Source organism: Lipotes vexillifer, unplaced genomic scaffold (assembly GCF_000442215.2).
Source record: "Lipotes vexillifer unplaced genomic scaffold, Lipotes_vexillifer_v1.1 scaffold182, whole genome shotgun sequence".
NCBI classification, from domain to species: domain Eukaryota; kingdom Metazoa; phylum Chordata; class Mammalia; order Artiodactyla; family Lipotidae; genus Lipotes; species Lipotes vexillifer.
In genome coordinates, this window is record NW_006798798.1 from 8,117,444 (window position 1) to 8,138,348 (window position 20,905).

Genomic DNA, 20,905 nt, shown 5'->3' on the forward strand with positions numbered 1-20,905 from the left:
GCGCGGTTTCGCCGGGGGGGGGGGTCGGAGCGCGCGGGGGGGGGGGGGGGGGGAAGTCATGGTCTGAGTCCTTAACTGTTAGGCATCAGAATACCAATGAAAACTGTTAACTTATTGAATATTTACTTGTGCCAGGCATTCTTCACGTGCTATCTTATTGACTTCCCAAAACAGCTCTATGAGATGGCTGTCTTTGTCCCTGTTCTGTAGAGAAGTGTGTTAAGCCGCAGTCCGATTAATTCCCACTTGGAGACCAAATTGTTTTTCACTAGAATTGTGATATCAATGTCTGATTGGGTAGAAAGATAAGTAGGCGAGAACCACCAATAGGAACTCCTTGAAGGCCTTCCCATCGCAAACTTCGTCCCCAGCACCCTCTGCCGGCCAGGCCCCGCGCTACTGAGTGTTGAGCACCGCCCTCCCTCCGCCCCCCAAGCCGTAGGCGCTGGTTGGGGTGCGCGTTACCATGGAGACAGGCGGGGGGGGGAGGCGGGCGAGGCAGGCAAGCCTCGAGAAAGGCAGAAGTCGGTTGTGGAAGTGTAGGCGGCCATTTTGAGACCGGGCAAGAGGGGCGGGACTGGAGCGGCAGAGTGAAGGTTGACCGATTTAACTTAGAGATTGGTACCACGGGGCGAGGAAAAGAGGGAGGTGCCTGGGGTCATGCCTGGGAGGAAAGGGTGGGGCGGGGGCGGGGTTAAGAAGGGGAGGGGATAGGGAGGATGGGAGGGAGATACAAGAGGGGGGGAAAGGCTGGGGAAAAGGAGGAGAGTCCAGAGACTGGGCACAGGAGGGACGGGGCGGAGAAAGGGCGGGGCGAGGAGCCGGGAGAGGCTAAGAGAAGAAGCAGGGCGATGAATAGGGGCGGGGCTAGAAGAGGCGGAGCGTAAAGCCAGGCTGTCCAGGGAATGGAAAGGGGTGGTGAAAAGGGAGGGGGCGAAAAGGTGTCGGGGTTCAGGGGGAAGGTGAGGATCAAGAAAATGCTGACGGACAAGGTAGCGCCGACAAGGAACGAGGAGAAGTTGCAGGACGAGGAGAGGGTGCGGAGCGAGGGGAAGGCCAGTGGCGAGGAGAGTTCCCAAGGCAAAGAAAGCGTCTCTAAAGAGAAGGGGCGGGGCCATAGGAGGGGGCGGGGCAAGGAGCTGGCTTGGGAAGAACAGCTCCTCCAGGATGAGGGGGAAGGGTGGGTCTATAAGGGTCGGGACGAGGAGCAGAAGCCGAGCGAGGAGCAAGCTCCAGGCGAGAAACAGGAGCGGGGACAGGGGAAGCGCGGGGCGTGGGGAAGGGGCGGGGAAGGTCCAGAAACAGGATCCGGAGAGGGGCGGGTCTAGAGGCAGGACCAGGTACCTGGGCAGGGCCCGAGCACGGACAACGGGGCGGTGCGAAGAGAAGTGGGGGCCGGGGCAAGAAGTGGGGGCGGAGCCACGTGCAGGTGCGCGACCAGAGGAACTGGGGAAAATAGGTGGGGCGCAGCTATATAGAGAAACAGAAACCGAGACCGAGTGAAGAGTAGCGGTGGGAGGCAGAGCAGGGGCAAGAGGAAAGAAGTGTGGGGCAAGGTTAAGGGGAGAGACCAGGAGGCCGGGCGAAACCAGGAGTAGGGGCGTGGCCAGGAGCAACAGGAGGAGCGAGACCTGGAGTAGTAGCAGAGGCGGGGTCTAGATGTGTAGTAGATGCAGGGCCTGGGGCAGGGCCGAGTTCTGGAGCAGAGGCGGAGCCAGGAACAAAAGCAAGGGTGGAGCCTGGAGCAAGAGCAGGAGAGGAGCCAGGAGCAAAAGTAGGAGTGGAGCGAGGAAAGTAGGAGTGGAGCGAGGAGCAAAAGTAGGAGTGGAGCGTCTGAGCAGAGGCGGGGCCAGGAGCAGGGACTGGACGAAGCACCGGAGCGAGGCGGGATCTCAGAAGGCGCCTACCAAGAACAGTCTTGCAGGCTGGTGACCTCCGCATTCTCCAGGTTGAAGCCACGTTATCCACTGCCCCGAGATGTCCCCTGCTGGCCCTGCGTGGCTGAGGCTCCGAGTCCTGCAGGCGCTGTGGGCGCTGCTGGTGGTGCTGTTGGCACCGTGGAGGTTGTGGGCGATAAAGAATACCGAGGAGTGCACCTGGCAAGTTGTCCTGAACAACTTTGAGACAGTAGGCAAGAAGGACGCGAGCGATCGTTTCGTCGATCAAGAGCCCTTGTACACAGTGGACAAAGTGTTCAGCCTGCTAGTGGACGCGCCCATCGACCCGGACGAGGTAAGGGGACTGGTGTCAGGCAAAGGGGAGAGGTCCTGGACCTGCACCCCACTGGGCTCTGGACATTTGCCCACCCTCTCCTTGCAGACATACCTGGGCTTTCCTTACTACCTGAAGATCAACTACTCCTGCAAGGGAGAGGTGAGTGGGTGCAGAGGGGGTGGGCTCATTCTGTTGGGGCCTCAGTTTCTCCATCTCTAACATTTGAATAGCGGTGGCACCACCAGACCCTAGGGACCTTAAAAATTCAAGAAAATTCCCAGTATCCCACGAGGCACATAGTTGGTGCTCAAGTAAGCTTTCTATTTCCATTTTTAAAAATTGACGTATAGGGTCTTCCCTGGCGGTCCAGTGGTTAAGACTCCGCGCTTCCACTGCAGGGGACACGGGTTCCATCCCTGGTCCGGGAACTAAGATCTCGCATGCCCCACATCGCAGCCAAACAAAACAAAATAACAACAAAACACATTCCTCAATAAAGTGAAGAAAATAGTTTTCAAAAATTGAGATTAGGGCTTCCCTGGTGGTGCAGTGGTTGAGAATCCGCCTGCCGACGCAGGGGACACGGGTTCGTGCCCCAGTCCGGGAAGATCCCACATGCCGCTGAGCGGCTAGGCCCGTGAGCCATGGCCGCAGAGCCTGTGCTCCGCAACGGGAGAGGCCACAACAGTGAGAGGCCCTCGCACTGCAAAAAATAAAAATAAAAATTGAGATATAATTCACATACCATAAATTCACTATTTTAAAATATACAGTTCGGGAATTCCTTGGCGGTTCAGTGGTTAGGACTCCGAGCTTCCACTGCAGGGAACACGGGTTCGATCCCTGGTTGGGGAAGTAAGATCCTGCAAGCTGTGGGATACAGTTCAATAGTTTTTTGTATATTTACAAAGTTGTGCAACCATCACCACTATCTTGTTCCAGCACATTTTTATCACCTCAAGAGGAAACCCTGTACCCCTATCCCTCCAGCCCCTGGAGACCACTAATCTACTTTTTGCCCCTATGAATTTGCTTATTCTGGACATTTCATATAAACAATGGAATCAGGGGCTTCCCTGGTGGTGCAGTGGTTGAGAGTCCGCCTGCCGATGCAGGGGACACGGGTTCGTGCCCCGGTCCGGGAAGATCCCACATGCCGCGGAGCGGCTAGGCCCGTGAGCCATGGCCACTGAGCCTGTGCTCTGCAACGGGAGAGGTCACAACAGTTAGAGGCCCGCGTACCGCAAAAAAAAAAAAAAAGGAATGGAATCATATAATATGTGGGCTTTTGTATCTGACTTCTTCTCAAGGCTTATCCATGTTGTAGCATGTGTTAGTATTTCCTTTTTATGGCTGAGTAATAATATTCAGTTGTATGGATGTGCTACATTTTGCTTATCCATTCATTAATTGATGGACATTTGGGTTATTTCCACTTTTGAGGGGGGATATTACGAATAATGCTGCTATGAACATGTCTGTACAAGTTTTTGTGTAAACATCTGTTTTCAGTTCTCTTCACTATATACCTAGGAAAGGAATTGCTGGGTCATATGTTAACTCTGTTTCTCTTCTGAGGAACTGCCAGCCTGTTCTCCAAAGCAGCTACACATCATTTTATATTCCCATCAACAATGTATGAGGGGTCCAGTTTTTCTATATCCTCACTTGCTCTTGTTCATCTTTTTGCTTATAGCCATCCAGTATGTGTGAAATGGTATCTTAGTGTGGTTTTGACTTGCATTTGCCTCGTAACTAATGATGTTGAACATCTTTTCATATGTTCGTTGGCCATTTATCTTCTTTGGAGAAACATCTATTCAGCTCCTTTGCCCATTTAAAAACTGGATTATTTGTCTTTCTACTGTTGCGTTGTAAAATTTCTTTTTATATACTGGATACTAGTTCCTTATCAGATATATAATTTGTAAATATTTTTCACATTCCATGTCTTTTCACTATCTTGATGATGTCCTTTAAAGCACAAAAGCTTTATGTTTATTGAGATATAATTCACATATCATACAATAGCACCAAAGTTTTTAATTTTGATAAAGTCCAATTTATCAACTTTTTTCATTTGTTGCTGGTGCTTTTGGTGTTGTCTAAAAAGGCTTTACCTAACAAAGTCACAAAAATTTACTTCCATGTTTTCTTCTAAGAGTTTTTTTGTTTGTTTGTTTTAGCTCTTACATGTAGGCCCATGATCCATTTTGAGTTAGTTTTTGTATATGGTGTGAGGTAGGGGTCCAACTTTTACATGTGAATATCCAGTTATGCCAGTACCATTTGTTGAAAAGATTATTCTTTCCTCATTGAATTGTCTTGGCACCCTTGTCAAAAATCAATTGACCATAAATACAAGGGTTTATTTCTGGGTATAATTCTATTCCATTGCTCTATATGTCTATCCATATGCCAGTACAACACAGTCTTGATCACTGTAGTTTTGTATTAAGTTTTCAAATTGGGAAGTTTGAGTCCTCCAACTTTGTTCTTCTTTAAGACTGTTTTGGCTCAAGTAAGCTTTCTGAGGACAGTAGAATGTTGTGGTCTAGAACTGAAGTTCTGGAGGCTACAGACCTGGGTTTGAATCTGCCATAAACTAACATTACTTGGAGGAAGCATAGCATGATAGTGAATCCTTTGGGCTCTGGAGCCAGGCTGCCTGGCTTCAAATCCCAGCTCTGCTACATAATAGCTGTGTGATCTCAGGCAAGTTACTTAACTTCTCTGTACCAAGGTTTCCTCCTCCTTAACAAGGGTACAATAATGATCATACCCACTTCATAAAATGCTTAAATAAGTGTGAAGCACTTAACACAGTGCCTGGTTCATAGAGAGGGCTCAGTGAATGCTAGCAACAAGTTTCTAGAGTGTGACCCTGGGCAGAGAGTTTACTCCATGAGCCTTCTCTCCTTATCTGTGAAAGCATGATAATAATTCCTTTACCTGTTCATGCAACACCTGCTCTGAGTCAGATCCTCTTTTTTTTTTTTTTTTTTCACAATGGGGTGGGGAAGGCAGTACAATGATAAACAACGTGGCCAGGTTTTTCTTCTGGATGCGGCCCACCAGGGAAACAGACAATTGGCAAGTAAATACATAAAATAATTTATTACAGTAATCAGTGCAAAGATGAAAATAAAATGAGGTGATATGTCAGAAAGGAGGGTGTTAGCTGGGGTGGTTGGGGAAGGTCTCTGTAAAGCTTGAGCAGAGACTGGAATGATGAAAAGGGACACACATGCGGAGAAATGGGGAAAACATCTGGGCTGAGGGAACAGCCAGGACGGAAGCCAGTGTGTATGGGGAACCGACCAGAGGCCTGTGTGGCTGGAGGAGAGAGCGAGGGGGAGAGTGGGAGGAGATAGTAAGGACCCGGCTTTCCCCCTGAGTGAGGTGGGACCATGAGAAGATTCTGAGCAGAGGAGGGATGTGATGGGACTCAGGTGTTCACAGGCTGAATGAGGGGCAGGGCAGCAGCAAGGAGACACGGAGGGGGCTGATGCTCAGTCCGGGCAGGAGCTGAGGGTGGACAGCACCAGGGTGGTCAAGGCCACTGTAGCCCTGACTGGGAGGAGGTCCCCGCCCACCAGCACCTGCTACCCTGTGATTGGAAACCCTGAGGCAGGGCTGGGGCCGATGTAGGGGGCAGGATTGAAAGGGCCCTGGCCTAGGCGTTCCTCAGGATGAAGGCCTGTGCAAAAGGGGTCAGACCCGTTAAATCTCCCGCCCGCATCTCACAGCTGCCCCCACACCCCTGCCCACAGTGGCTTGAGCACAGCTGTCTCTTGGGGATGCCTCCAAGCCTTTGCTAGTGCTATTCTAGGGACTTCCCTGGTGGTCCAGTGGGCCCTCCCAATGCCGGGGGCACAGGTTCAATCCCTGGTTGGGGAACTAAGATCCTGCATGCCGCACGGTGTGGCCAAAAAAAAAAAAAAAATTAATGCTGTTCTATACCCTAGAACACCTATCTTCTCCTTCCATCTCCGCTCAAGCCCTGCCCTCCCTTCTTAGCCCAGCTAGGATCCTGGCATCTCTGGGAGGTTGTCCCTGGCTGCCCCATTACCCTCTTCCCCAGTTCCTTTCTGTCTAACTGCCCCATCCCACCCTCAGCCCCAGGCCCAGCCCACAAACCTGGTGGCGATGGCAGAGACTCTAATTTCTCTGGGTAGGGGGTGGGGTAGAAGCCTCAAGAATGGGACTTGAAATCCCTGAAGTGAGGGAAGAGGCTGCTAGTATTTTGGGTGCCAGGCACTCCCACCTTTACGTTTTTGCTTATCCCATGCTGTTTTCCCCCATGCATTCCCTACATCCAAATTCTGTCTGAGGACCTTGCTCTGGACTCGCCTCCTCCAGGAAGACCTCCTGACTCCCTCCACAGCCCAAAGCACTTCTGCCCGTCTCCTAGCCTGGCCCATTCCCTGCCCCAGCCCCAAACCTAGACCATGTTCTCTAACCTTCCCTCAGTGGAGAGTCTGCTCTCCTGACCCAGCCCCAGGAAGAAGACAGGCTAGTAAAGGTAGGGTCAAGGCAGTGGGACCCACAGGCTATCTTAAGGACACACTTGTGGGGCCATCTCGCCCTCAGTCCTCTGAGGCCCTGGTCCGCAAGGGCCACCTGACGGGGCTGAAGCCGGTGGTGCTGGTCACCTTCCAGTCCCCAGTCAACTTCCATCGCTGGAAGATAGAGCAGCTGCAGATCCAGATGGAGGCAGCCCCATTCCGCAGCAGAGGTGGGCCTGGAGGGCTCCTGGAGGGGTCACAGCATGGCGGGCATGTGGGGGCATTGCAAGGGACCTCAGCAGGGTTGATGACCTTGAGGGGAGGCTGGGATCATCAAAGGGGCCTATGACCTGGTGGACGTGGGGGTTTGTTGGGGGCCTCACAGAGGTGTCTGACCTGGAGGGCGACCCAGGGAGGCCTCAGCAGTTTCCTTGGCCTAGATGGGACCACACAGAGGCTCCAGTGGGGTCCATGGCTGAGGGGAGGAGTGGGGAGTTGCAGGGGGATCCCAGTGGTCTGTGGCCTGGGGGCCTTGCTACTGGAAGGCCCCAGCAGCCTCAGTACCCCCTGCCTGCCAGCAGAGAGGTGTAATGCAGAGGAAGTGTGTCTCATGAGCTGGTACACACCCATGCCCATCAAGAACGGCAGCGTGGTCATGCGCGTGGATGTTAGCAGCAACGGCCTGGGGCCCTTCATTCCCAATAAAAGGTGCCCTTTCCCAAACCTGGGGCGGGGGGTAGTCTCTGGGAAGGGCCTCCTAATCCCCAGATCCCCAAAGAAGACAGGAGGAGCCCAAAGGGAGGGAACAGGACAGGGAGGTGGCAGTGAGCTGTGGCAGGAGCTGGAATGCATGCCCCACACCCACCTCCAGGTTTCAGGTGAATATCAACGGCTTCCTGGAGAGACAGCGAGACAACACACTCCAATTCACTGTGGGAAATGAGGTGAGGGGGGCCCGGATGGTGGGAAGGGTAGAAGAGGGGGTTAAAGACAGTAGGCTGGGGCCCTGATTACTTCCCAAACGAGTGGCAGATTCCATTTACAGAGCATTTACTGTGTGCTGGCCCCCTGGCGACGTGCCCTGCTAAATGCATAATCACATTAGGTCTTGACAGTGACCTGTGAGGGAAGGTACTCTCACATACCCATTTTAAAGAGGAGAAAACTGAGGCCCCAAAAGGGTGGAGCCATTTGCCCACAGGTCCTCGGCATGTACACATGGAACGAGACTTGAAACTGTGTCTGCCTGACTCCTGCACCCATATTCTTAACCACAGTGCATTCATTCATTCAGCAGGCACTTCCTGAGCACACAGTGTGGCACCATGGGAACATAACAGTGAACACACAGACCCAAACCCTTGTCCTCTCTTAGAGCTGACAGTCTAGTGGGAGAGACAGACAGCAAACCAGTAAACATGAAATCAGGTAAATTCTGTAGCAGGTTAAAAGGTGGTTAGTGCTCTGGAGAGAATTCAGAGTTAGGGGAACTGGGTCTGTGCAGGAGAGGATGGCAGTGTTTAATGGAATGCTCAAGAAAGGCATAACTGGTGGGAATTCCCCGGCAGTCCAGTGGTTAGGACCCTGTGCCTTCACTTTGGAGGGCCCAGGTTCGATCCCTGGTTGGGGAAATAAGATCCCACGAGACCCCACAAGCCGCGCAGCGTGGCCAAAAAAAAAAAAAGGCGTAATTGAGAAGCTTGGCATTTGAATAAAGGGAATCACGTGGCTACCAGGGGATACAGAGGGAGCAGTCTGTGCAAAGGCGCTGAGGAGCGGGAGACCCATGTGGCCGGGAGAGAGTGGGTGAGTGGGCGAGTGCTGGGGGATGAGATCAGAGAGGCGACGGGGCAAATAGACTGAACCGTAGAAGAGGGAAGGGAGGGGCGTGTTGGACCGCCCTCCTGCCCCTGCTCCGCAGCTCTTCAATCTGCTACCCCGGTACTTTGTGAATGTCCCTTCGAGGCCCCTGTGGTACACTGTGGACCAGACACCTGTGTTCATCCTGGGCGGCATCCCTGAGGAGAAGGCCATCCTGCTGACTGACACAAACTTCAAGGACTTCTTTCTCGTGGAGGTGAGTTGATGCAGGGCAGATGGTGGGCTGGGCCTCAGCTCCTAAAATGGTGGGGGGACCTGGGACCAGAGAAAGGTCCCCAAAGACCTACCACCGATGAGAGGCAAATAGCATGAATGAAAGACATAAGACTGCAACCAGACAGCCTGGGTTCAGGTCCTGGTTCTGCCACCTCCTGACTGTGTGATGTTGGGCAAGTCACTTTACCTGGGCCTCAGATTCCCCATCTGTAAAATGGGAACAATACTTATATTTACCTCACAGAATCATTGCAAGGATGATATAAGTTAATGTCAGCCGGACACAGAATGCGCACTATGTGAGTCAAAGCTATCATTACTTATAGATCCACCATTTGTAATTCTGAAATCCAAAATCTTTGAAACGGCGTTTTCAGAAGTTTAGGGCTAAAATGTATTTGTTGAGAAGCTCCGACCTGAGCTAACAAAGGCTACTTTTTTTAGTCTTTATGCATTCCATTTAGTGTTAATATTCAGATGCTGCCCTGCAGAAATATTAAGGAGTTTGATTATGGCGTGTTGCCCCAGACCCCACTGGGGTTTGGATGGTATATATGTGCCATCTTACCTTCTAAACTGGAAAATTCTGAATTTCGATATACATCTGGCCCCTAGGGTTTCAAGTTCAGCATTGTGAGCCTATATTATTCCCAGAACAGGGAAGGAGTGTCTGAAGCAAGGTTCTTTTGGTGTGAATGACAAACACGTTTGAATTAATTGTAGCTGTAGGCAGAACTCCAAACCAGTTTGGTTTAAGCAGAGAAATGGATTTAGTCCGTGTGCCTAACTGCAAAGCCCAGACACAGCTCAGCCTGCACGCCTGGCTTGATTCAGGGCTCAAATGAGGACTCCAGCTTTCGGTTCCACTTCTTCTGGATTAACTCCATCCTCAGTGGGATTCATATCATCCCAACTCCCAGGCAGAGAGAAAGGGAGCGTCTGTTTCCCAAATAACTTAAACAAAAAACAAAAAAACCTGAAATTTGTTTGCTTTGTCCTGATTGGCCCAGCTTTAGTCATGTGTCCCAAAAGAATGGAATGTGACAGCTGGCTTAGCACAGGTCATGAGACCTATCCTAATGAGGAGGGCATGGAGACAAGAGGCAGAGAAAGGATGGTTCCCCCAGAGTGAAATCAGGCTAGCTTTGCCACAGGTTGGGGGGATAAGATGCTGGTTGTTAATTGTGTCCAAGATAACAATTGTGCACACAGCAACCCCAAAAGATTGCCTTAGCCTCCTCCCCTTAAGGTTGAAAGCCCCGCGCATGATTTCTGACAACCATATGTGGATTAATGGTTCTCTCAGGTCCCTCTGGCCATGAATTCCGGCTTCTACTGATCTCATTTCATTTACAGACAGTCTCCCTGTCCTGGGTCAGCTCTCTCGGTTCTGGCCCAAGTCTTTCCAGACCTTGCTCAGTTTTCACGCTCCTGACCCAAACACACCCACAGGAAATATGTGGCCTATGTGGATTCTGCTGAAGAGATTTGGAGGACAGAGAAGGGGGTTTATGTCATGAGAATGAAAAGTGCAATTTGAACTTCAGTCATCCTTGTTCTTTTTTTTTTTTTAATTTATCAAGATGAAACTCATAACATTCACCACTTTTTTTTTTTTAAGATTTTTTTGATGTGGACCATTTTTTTAAACTCTGTATTGAATTTGTTACAACACTACCTCTGTTCCATGCCCTGGCCCTTTGGCCTCGAGGCACGTGGGATCCCAGCTCCCCGACCAGGGATCGAACCCACACCCCCTGCACTGGAAGGCGAAGTCCCAACCACTGGACCGCCAAGGAAGTCCCTAAAATTCACCACTTTAAAGTGAACCATTTAGTACCATTGAGTACATTGATACTGTGCAACCACCAACTCTTGTTTCCAAAAAGTTTCCATCCCTCCAAAATCGAAGCCTACTTATTCTCATTCTTTAATCATAGGGATTTTCCCCATATTGTTGTCTCCCCTCTGTTTTCCTTCCTCTTGTTTCACCTCACCACTCCCTTCTAGACTGACCCTAGGGTCCCATAGGAATCCTCCCTCTACGCGGCTCTCTTCGGCCCTGAGGTGGTCAGGTTTAGATGCTGTAACAGGAGTTCCCTGGTAGTCTAGTGGTTTGGATTCTGGGCTTTCAGTGCCATGGCCTGGGTTCAATCCCTGGTCAGGGAACATCCCGCAAGCTGCGTGGCCAAAAACAAAAAACCTGTAACAAAGAGACTCCTGAGAGAGAATAGCTTAAATAGTCACTGTTGCTCATTCCCCGAACAGTTCAGAAGTGAGAAACCGCAGTCCCTTCTATTTTCCTGCTTCACCATCCTCTAGGCCCCAGGTGTTGATCTCATCATCAGTGTGATCAGAGCTGGGTCATGCCTACGTCCATATTCCAGCCAATTGGGAAGGAGAAGGAGCAGAAATGAAGGGCAAGCTATTTTCTCTTAAGCAAGTTTCACTTCCACTCACATTCCATTACTGAGGAATTAGTTACTTGGCTACATCCAACTGCAAAGGAGGCTGGGAAGTATAATTTCTGTCTGGGTGGCACATGCCCTGCTAAAACTCAATTACCAAAGAATATGGGAGAAAGGGATTTGGGAGCCCAACTAGCCACCTGCCAAAAATGGAAGAGGAAATTTGTAAGTTTGTGTAATCAAAAAATTCAGGGCTTCAGATCCGGCTTGACCCAGGATTTCAAACAGTGTCACCAAGACTGAGTTGCTCTCTCTCCATCTCTCGGACCTGGTTCCTCTGTATTGACTTTATGCTCAAACATCTCTGTCCTTGGAATTGCAAAGGCTGCATCTCAGGCCCACATCCAGTGGGAAAGATCTTTCCCATTACCCTCTAACCCCCAAATCCCAAGATTCCTTCCACTTGGTGTGGCTCACCATTTGCTCACCTTGACTCAATCACTGTGGCCAGAGACACCCACCATGCTGCTTTTTGAGTTAAATGAGTCAGAACTCTCAAGCTCTGCTCAAATAAGAAATCCAGCTGACTCACAGCTTTTCTTTTTCTCACGTATGTGGGAGAAGGGAGATGTGATGATCCTTTTCTGGTTTAACAAAGAAAATTTCCAAGTATTTCTTCCAGAAAACAGAGGCAGCACTTTAAATATTACCAGGGCAATAGATTAAGTATGACAACCAATCAAAAGGACACATTGAGAGGGTACAGGTTAGTTTCACCAGGCACAGCAACAATGTCTGTAGTTTGTAGAAATCTCTTATGTGCTGAATAGGGTAGGGAAGTGAGAATGTACATGTTACCCTTAACTTGATGAAATTTCCCTCAGCAGCAGAACTTAGAGTGTTACTTTGATACGTGCTTTTTATTGGAAAAGTTAGTGAAAAAATCCACTTTTTAGTGGAAAATTTCAATCAAACACAGAAGTACAGAATTGTATAATGAACCCAGCTTCAAAAATTAACATTTGGCCTTTTTTTTTTAATCCCACTATTTTTTTTTTCCTGCAATGTTTTAAAGAAAATTCCAGCCATCATACCATTCACCTGTAAATTCTGGAAATAACTGAGAAAGTATCTCTAACACATGAGAACTTGTTTTGGGGCCTCTCACTGTCGTGGCCTCTCCCGTTGCGGAGCACAGGCTCCGGACGCTCACGGGCCCAGCCGCTCCGCGGCATGTGGGATCTTCCCGGACCGGGGCACAGAACCCGCGTCCCCTGCATCGGCAGGCGGACTCTCAACCACTGCGCCACCAGGGAAGCCCCACATGAGAACTTGTAAGAAGTAAAACCACAATGCCATTATAAGGCCCAGCAAAATTAACAGTAACCCCTTAATAGCATCTAATCCGGTCATAGTCAATTTTCCCCAATGATCTAAAAATGTGTTTTACAGTTGGTTTGTTTGAATCAGGACCCACACGTCGCATTTGGTTGTTACGGCTCTTAATACCGTACATTTTTTTCAGGCAATTTAAGGAACCAGGCCTTTTGTCCTATAGAATTTGGCTGTTTGCTTCTTCATAAAATCGATTACAACTTGTTCCTCTGACCCTATGTATTCGTCTGCTCAGGCCGCCATAATAAAATACCATAGACTGGGCGGCTTAAACAACAGAAATGTATATTCTCATCGTTCTGGAGGCTGGAAGTCCAAGATCAAGGTGTCAGCAGGGTTGGTTTCTCTCCTGGGCTTGTAGAAAGTACCTTCTCACTGTGTCCTCACATGGCCTTTTCTCTGTGGGCATGAGCGGAGAGAGAGATCTCTGGTGTCTCTTTCTCTTTTTATAAGGACACAAGTCCAATAGGATCAGGGCCCCACCCTTATGACCTTGTTGAACCTTAATTATCTCCTTAAAGGCCCAAATACAGTCATGATGGGGGCCAGGGCTTCAACATATAAATTCTGCCCATAACACCCTATATTGCCTATAAACTGGTAGTGAGCTCTAGAAGATTGGTTAAACTTAGACTCAAAAAAAAAAAACAAAACAGGGAATTCCCTGGCGGTCCAGTGGTTAGGACTCCACGCTTCCACTGCAGGGGGCCCAGTTCGATCCTGGGTAGAGACTCAGTCTTTTAGGCCCTTCCTTGGTGGTGCTTTCCCACTGTTAGTGATATTGCCAGTGCTGGTGATTGGTCATAAGTTCAGATGGTGTCAGCCTGACAGCCAATTGTGTTCAAGATAGAATAGGATTATTAAAAGTGTGCCTTGGGCCAAGCTTGGAATCTTTTGGATCCACATGAGTACAGCCCTGACTGTGGCCCGGGGAACTGGGACTGCTGAGCACTGTTGAGTATGCTGTGTACTGCCCAACTCTAGGCAGCACAGAAAGCCCCAACTGGCTCTGGCCCGGGTCACCTGCTTGCAGGGGAAGTTTGTTGGGGAAGTTTGGCCACCAAGATGCTGCTGCAGCGTGAGCAGGGAGGGGACCCTGGGGGCAGCCGCATGTGTTCATTCCAAGCAGTTGTCAGAGCTGGTGCCTCGAGGCAAGGGAGGACACAGGGGCTGAGACCAAGGCCACCTGCTTACCACTGGCTCTACTCCCTTGCAGTTGAGCATTGACAGTTGCTGGGTAGGCTCCTTCTACTGCCCCCAGACCAGCTTCACTGCTACCATCTACGATGCCATCGCCACCGAGAGCACCCTCTTCATTCGACAGAACCAGCTCATCTACTATTTCACGGGCACCTATACCACACTCCACGAAAGCAACCGTGGCAGCGGTGAGGGGGCCCTGGCCGGGTCACATACCCGTGTGTCCTTGGCATCTTAGGCAAGGGGACCTGCCTGTTGGAGTCCCAGGGATGGCACCTCAGTGAATCCATCACTGGAGGTGCCTGGGAATGGAATTGCCGTGAGCGGGGAGGAGGAGGTTGGAGGGACTTCCCAAGCTCCTGAAGCATCGCTGCCACCCTTCAGGGGCCTCCTCCTACCCTCTATATGCTGGGGTGAGGCTTTCATCCAGACCTTCCCAGGAGTTGTGAACCGACTAAGGGCAGAGAGACGTGTGAGAGTGAAGGGAGGGAGCAGAGAGCAAGACACATGGGTGCACGCGCACTCACACACACGTGCAGAGAGAGAGAGACAAACCGGAGAGAGATGCATACCAAGCGAGAAATGTGTGGGGTTGGGGAGTGGCAGAGAGTCAGAAAAAAGACATACAAAGACAGAAACAGAGATGAGCTGTTGGAGAGGCAATGCCACGAGGGAGATTGGTCAGAGAGGAAAAAGAGACTTTTGATTCAGCCTCATCTGTTAAATGATACCAAAGCCCTAGTTCTCACCTTCTGCCCCTGCCCTATCTAAATGAAAGATGTCAACTTATAGAGTCACAGAAACTTGTACTGTAACCCGTATTTCATTAGTTAGTGAGTGTTCCCAACAGCTTAATTTTTCTCCCTTTCTTTCTTAGGGCACTTTGACAGTGGGAAGGACCAAGTTAAAAGAGATTTAAGTCAAAGACGGGTGTTTATTGGCTTAGATAGCTGGAAAACCCAGGAGCATGTTGTTTTCAGGCACAGTTGGATCTAGGGGCTCACTGCAGCTGTTAGGCCCATCTTTGTGGTACTGCCCCCACTCCATCCAGCAACTTCAGGCTTTTATGCTGGGGGTGGAGGTGGGGGGCAGGAAAGAATATCTCTTTGTTAGTGGTTGCAAGCTGAGAACTGTCTCTGATTTGCCCAGCTTGGTCACATGCCCAGCTCAGAATCCATCCTCTGGCCAGGGGAATACAAGAGTGGGGTCAGCCCAATCTGAGCCTTGTGGGCAGAGTGTGAGCGGGAGTGGGGGGATTTTCGCAAAGGCAGCTGGGGCCCTATACCAAGGGCCCCTCAGATGCCACACTGAACAGTCATTCCAGTGGGAGAAGACAGATAACAGGCTCATTAAGGCCTGGAAAATGTGGATGGGGGCCCAGGTGCCAGGCTCAAATGTCTATGCTGGCCCCTACAGAGAGATGGGTCCGTGTCCTGGCTAACGAGTGCATCAAGAAGTTGTGCCCTGTGCATTTCCATAGCAATGGCTCCGAGTATGTCATGGCCCTCACCACTGGCAAGCACGAAGGTTACGTCCACTTTGGGACCATCACAGGTAAGGTTGGTACCTGGTACCTCCGTACCCTCTCACTTCTAAGAATTCTGACCCCAAGCCCTCACCCCTCACCATATTCCTTCAGGAGGGGTCCCAGGCTGGAGGTTCTCCCTGTGAGTCGATATGGGTTTACGCCTTTGTAGGGGCAGGGCTTGGGGTGTGTTATGTATCTTTCACAATGTGTTTGGTTTCAAAGGGTAGAAGCCCAATTCAAAAATCACTTAAGCAGGGACTTCCCTGGCAGTCCAGTGGTTAAGACTCCGGGCTTCCACTGCAGGGGGTGCAGGTTCGATCTCTGGTTGGGGAAGTAAGATCCTCACATACTGCACGGTATGGCCAAAAACATTTTTTTAAATCGTCTAAGCATAAAAAATTTGTAGACATATAAATGAAAAAACCAGGATCCAACGTCAGGCATAGCTGGATCCACGGGCTTACAGGGTATATCCTCAGGACTCTGTCTCTTGGCAAGGTAGTATAGCATAGGGATTATAGCACGGGCTCTGGAGAGAGACTGCTCTAACACACCCAACTCAAGTCACCGGCGGCTTTGGATAGGTGACTTAACCTCTCTTTTTGGTCTCATATCCTCATTTGCAAAATGGGGTTGATAGTACTAACTAGTACCTGCCTCATCGTGTTGATATAAAGATTAAATAAGTTGACATATATAAGGGTCTTAGGAGAGTGCTAGGGACATGGTACTATTCAAGGGTTTATCATTGTTAGCCCTGTGATTTGGCTTCATTTTCAGGTAGATACTCCCCTCACGAGGGTGAGAGATGGCCTCCAGGAACTTGGGGCTCACATCTCCCACCAGTCTGAGTCACCCCGAGAGAGTGAGAGTGGACTGTTCCCCACTGGCTCTAGTACAAATCCCAGGGTTCACTCTGATTGGCCCATTCTGGGTCACATGCTCAGCCCTGAGCCAATTACTGTGACCAGAGACAGACATATTCTCTTTTTTTTTAACTTTTTAAAAGAATTTATTTATTTATTTATTCTTGGCTGTGTTGGGTCTTTGTTCCTGCGTGCAGGTTTTCTCTAGTTGCAGCGAGTGGGGGCTACTCTTTGTTGCAGTGTGTGGGCTTCTCATTGCGGTGGCTTCTCTTGTTGTGGAGCATGGGCTCTAGGCATGCGGGCTTCAGCAGTTGCAGCACGCAGGCTCAGTAGTTGCGGCTCGTGGGCTCTAGAGCACAGGCTCAGTAGTTGTGGCGCATGGGCTTAGTTGCTCGGTGGCATGTGGGAATCTTCCCTGACCAGGGCTCGAACCCGCGTCCCCTGCATTGGCAGGTGGTTTCTTAACCGCTGCGCCACCAGGGAAGTCCAGGCAGACATATTCTTTTTTTTTTTGCGGTACGCGGGCCTCTCACTGTTGTGACCTCTCCCATTGCGGAGCACAGGCTCCGGAAGCGCAGGCTCAGCGGCCATGGCTCACGGGCCCAGCCGCGGACGCGGCATGTGGGATCTTTCCGGAGCGGGGCACGAACCTGTGTCCCCTGCATCGGCAGGCGGACTCTCAACCTTTGCACCACCAGGGAAGCCCGGCAGACATATTCTGATAGGCCAGTTGTGAACAACTGAAAGGCCAGTTGGGTGAGAGCTGCCCCAGGGAATCCTGGGACTAAGAAGGAGGCACAGGCATAATCGGAGAGCTGGTGTGGTGGGATGCCAGACAGGCTGGGAAGGGCCTGAGCTTTGATCTGCCCTGCTCTGCAGATGGCCGCGTGTCCTTCGAGTTGCTGCCCAGGCAGCGGTCCGTGTGCAATGGGATACTAGGTACCCAGCTCCCAGATGGGTCTGCAGTGGGCAGGTGGTGGGGTGGGGTTGGGGGGGTTGGGGGGGAATCGAAGGTGTGGGAGAGCAGGGAAGGGTGGGTGAGGTCATAGGACAGGATGGGCAATTTCTTGGGGACGGGTGGAGAGTCACTGGGACAGATGTGGCAGTCACAGAGACCACAGAGAAGGACGGGATCTGGGGGCTGCTCTGGACTTCTGCCTTCCCTACCAGTTGTCAACTGCTCCATAACCTGGGCCGTATTCGTTGCTGGCGACTACAATCTACTGCTGCTGGTGGAGATCGAAGACCCCTCCACCAGGAAGTATTTCCAGGTGGTCAGCTATGACCTGGGTAAATGGGGCGCCACGGGGCGGGGGGGCTGAGTGGGAAGGGGCAGGAGCTCGGAGTGTGAACTGCGGGCCCATCCTTTTGGGATCTGTGCCCAGCAGACAGCTGGAAGGAAACGTTGCTCGTGCCACTGCTAGGTAAGGGGCAGTGGTGGAGAACAGGCCGTCTGGGCTGAAGAGCCTGGGAGGAAGTCTATGAGACTAGAACAGAGGGGAAAGGGGAGGAGGGAGATTGGAGATGTGGGCAGACGCCAGACCTGGGAGGGCCTTGCGGCTCACAGTGAGGAGATTTGATTTGATTTGATGAAGTGAGAATAGGGCTGCTGTGTACAGCTGTTGAGGCTGTGCCTGGTGCTCCCCAGCCAAGGAGTCAGAGGAGCGAGGCAAGTCCTCTGCCCTAACAGGACTGTATCCTCTCAGAGGAAGTGTCTTTTTGTAACTCACATAAAGAAATTCTAAAGATTAATGGTCCCAAATGGGAAGCTGTTGGAGGGTTTTGGGAGGGGTTGGGGAGCTGGGGACCTGCTCAGTTTCAGGTGTTGAAAGCTCAGGGCCTCAGGAGATTTTTGCTGTGTTTTCCCCACCTGTAGTCAGTGATTACCTGGCTGTCCTCTACACCATCCCGGAATTCATCCCTGACGGTAGGAGGGGAGGGCAGAGGGGGCTGAAAAAGTGCGGGGGGGGGGCTAGGAGGGGCCCAAGTGACCCCATCTCACTGCTGTGTCCACTCTGCCTCTGCCCCTGCCAGCTCGAGGCCTGGAGTTCCTGATGGTCCTAGGGACAGAGTCCTACACCAACTTCCCGATGGTACCCAAGGGCATGTCCTACAACCCATATAACAACCTGCTGTTCATCTGGGGCAACTTCCTCCTGCAGAGGTATGGGGCCGGGTACAGTTTGGCCTCCCCAACCCCACTAGGGTGGGGGTCCTTTCTGAAGTCACCAAGTTTTCAGAGTATGCCCAAGTCCAGAAGTTACCAGGACTGTGATGGGGGAAAAATGGGCTGGGGTGGGCAGAGATGGGATGGGGGAAGCTGATATTTTAAAGCTGGGAGCCCTTTCTTAGATGAATCCTGATATGAGGACCTAACCTATGTGAGCAATAGAAGGGCATTGTCTGGGGAAAGGTGAGGATGCTTTTCACCCCTCAGGAATCCAGGGCTCCCAGAGCCAACTCCATGGGCTGTTGGCAAACTGCCAGTTTGGTTGAACCTTCCTGTTTACTGATGGGCAGGTCAGCCAGAGGGTTTGGAGTGTGGCACAGAAACTAGAGTCCCAGGCCTCCTTTGCGTGTTCTCACAAGGCTGGTGGAGAACTGAGTAAATGGTTCCTGCATCGTGTCAGGCCTACTTGGGGAAGCAGACATGCCCCAGGGCCTTGCCTGGTGCCCCTACCTCCCACCTCTGCCCCTGCAGTTATAACAGTGAAAACTTCATCTATCTGGCGGACTTCCCCAAGGAGCTGTCCATCAAGTACCTGGTCAACTCGTTCTATGGGGACACAGCTATTGTCACAGAGACTGAGGAGGTGGGCTGCCCTGCCCCTCTCCCCACTTCCTTTCTGCCCACCCCCAAATCCCAAGGGTTTCCCTTCTTCCCCTGTCAGGGTAAAGGGGCCCAGGAGAGGGAACGTCCTCAGGGACCCAGGGGAAGGGCAACGAAAGCTCCATTTATAGCTGAGAACCCTCAAACTCAAAAAGGATAAGTACCTTTCCAAAGTCATTCAGCAGACTGAAAAACCTGTGCTCAGTCATGATGTGATTTCCAGAGGGGCTCCTCTTTCATTCCATCGTGCCGTTCAGTTCATAAATATTGAGGACTTAGTGTATGCCTGATCCAGTGCTGGAGACACAGTGGCCAATGAATCAGTCCTGGGCCCTGCCCTCACAGGGTCCCAGTCCAGTTGGGAAGATGGACTCATTCCCAGACTGTGACGATTCAGAGCAGCCAGGGCTGCAATGCGGAAAACAGCATCTATGGAAGTTCAGACCCGGTCTGGGGGTGTGTGTTTCAGGGAGGGCTTCACAGAGGAGGCCACATGGAGGGGGGGACATGCTGGAGGCTGGAGGGGATCCTCCAGGTCGAAGCTAAGGAGGAGGTGAGATCTAGAGCAAAATGTGTTGGGGGATGAGACGGTGGGCAATAGTGCAGAGATGGGAAACTGAGGCCAAGGGGATAGTGAGACCATGGAGGGTGCAAAGAGTGAGAAGGAAAAACGAGGGCTCATTCCTTGGATCCCAGGCCTCCAGGGAGTGTATATATTAGGAATGGTTACATTGCAAGTAATAGAAACTCAAGCAGACTAAAACACTGAAGAAATTTATCATGGCGAGTGAGGGCTGTAAGCACAGGTGTTTGGGTCTGGGAAGCAGAGAAATGGCTTACCCGATCCCAGCTGGAGGTGAACTCCCAAGCTTCACCCCTCAGGGAGTGGGGCCCTCACACTCGGCAGAGCGAGAGGTCGGGGTCACAGGGCCCATGGCCCTCACACACACACACCGGGCTGTCTCACCCCCAGGTCTGGTACCTCCTGGAGGGTAGCTACCAGGTGTACAAGCTGTTCCCATCCAAGGGCTGGGAGGTGCACGTCAGCCTACAGGTGATGCAGCAGTCCTCTCTCTACGCCCCCAATGAGACCATGGTCACCCTCTTCTACGAAGACAACAGACTGTACCAGGTGCTAAGCGGGGGGCTATGGGAGAGACATGGGGAAGCTGCAGGGTGGCTGACACCCGCTCATGTGGCCCTGCCTTCTCGCTGCAGCTGGTGTACCTTATAGACAACCAGCAGGGCAGGCTCGTCAAGAGGCTTGTGCCTGTGGAGCAGCTTCTGATGTACCAGCAGATCAGCAACGACTACCTCTTGGAGCAGCAAGGGTGAGAAGATACTGGACCACAGCAGCAGTCAGAGCCTTAGGCGCTGCCTGTGGGAAGCTCCCATTCGGGGGATGGGGGTCCGGTGGAGACCAAGCCATCCCCAGTGACAACCGCTGGGCTCAAAGGAGGGGTCTGACCCAGCCTGGGGACAGGGTGCATCAGGGAGGGCTTCAAGGAGGAGGAGGTGCATGAGCTGTGACCTGAAGGGTGAGGAAGAATTGACCAGGTGATAGCATGGGGCAGGGTGTTCCAGACAGGGAGAACCACATGTGCCAAGGCCCCGGGGAGGAAAGGAGATTGGCTGATCAAAGAACTGAGAGAGTGCGGTGCTGTTAGAGTGCAGTGGTGGCGGGGTGGACAAGGTGAGCCTGGTGGTCACAGGGAGGAACTTAGACTTCATCTTGAGGGGCCTGGGGAACCACCATGGGACTAAGGGGAGGGGCTCCATGGTCAGATTTTACCGTGTTCAGCAGTGATCCTTTTGCTCACCTGCAGAGGAGCCCAGGGAGGCAGCTGGGGGAGCGATGG

The 20,905-nt window shown here is 51.5% G+C and overlaps 1 protein-coding gene across 1 annotated transcript in view; it reads left to right on the forward strand.

Annotated features, from left to right (window-relative positions):
- The first annotated feature begins 1,989 nt into the window (after positions 1–1,989).
- The window catches only part of CATSPERG (catsper channel auxiliary subunit gamma), a 26,676-nt gene continuing 7,760 nt past the window's right edge, over positions 1,990–20,905 (forward strand). The window contains exons 1-15 of the mRNA XM_007471109.1: positions 1,990–2,232; positions 2,320–2,373; positions 6,808–6,952; positions 7,304–7,430; positions 7,594–7,666; positions 8,644–8,799; positions 13,839–14,010; positions 15,239–15,376; positions 17,096–17,155; positions 17,387–17,506; positions 18,093–18,143; positions 18,251–18,380; positions 18,918–19,029; positions 20,020–20,178; positions 20,265–20,377. Coding sequence (XP_007471171.1) covers positions 6,925–6,952; positions 7,304–7,430; positions 7,594–7,666; positions 8,644–8,799; positions 13,839–14,010; positions 15,239–15,376; positions 17,096–17,155; positions 17,387–17,506; positions 18,093–18,143; positions 18,251–18,380; positions 18,918–19,029; positions 20,020–20,178; positions 20,265–20,377 — 1,439 coding nt within the window. The 5' untranslated portion in view covers positions 1,990–2,232; positions 2,320–2,373; positions 6,808–6,924. The remainder of the gene's footprint in view (positions 2,233–2,319; positions 2,374–6,807; positions 6,953–7,303; positions 7,431–7,593; positions 7,667–8,643; positions 8,800–13,838; positions 14,011–15,238; positions 15,377–17,095; positions 17,156–17,386; positions 17,507–18,092; positions 18,144–18,250; positions 18,381–18,917; positions 19,030–20,019; positions 20,179–20,264; positions 20,378–20,905) is intronic.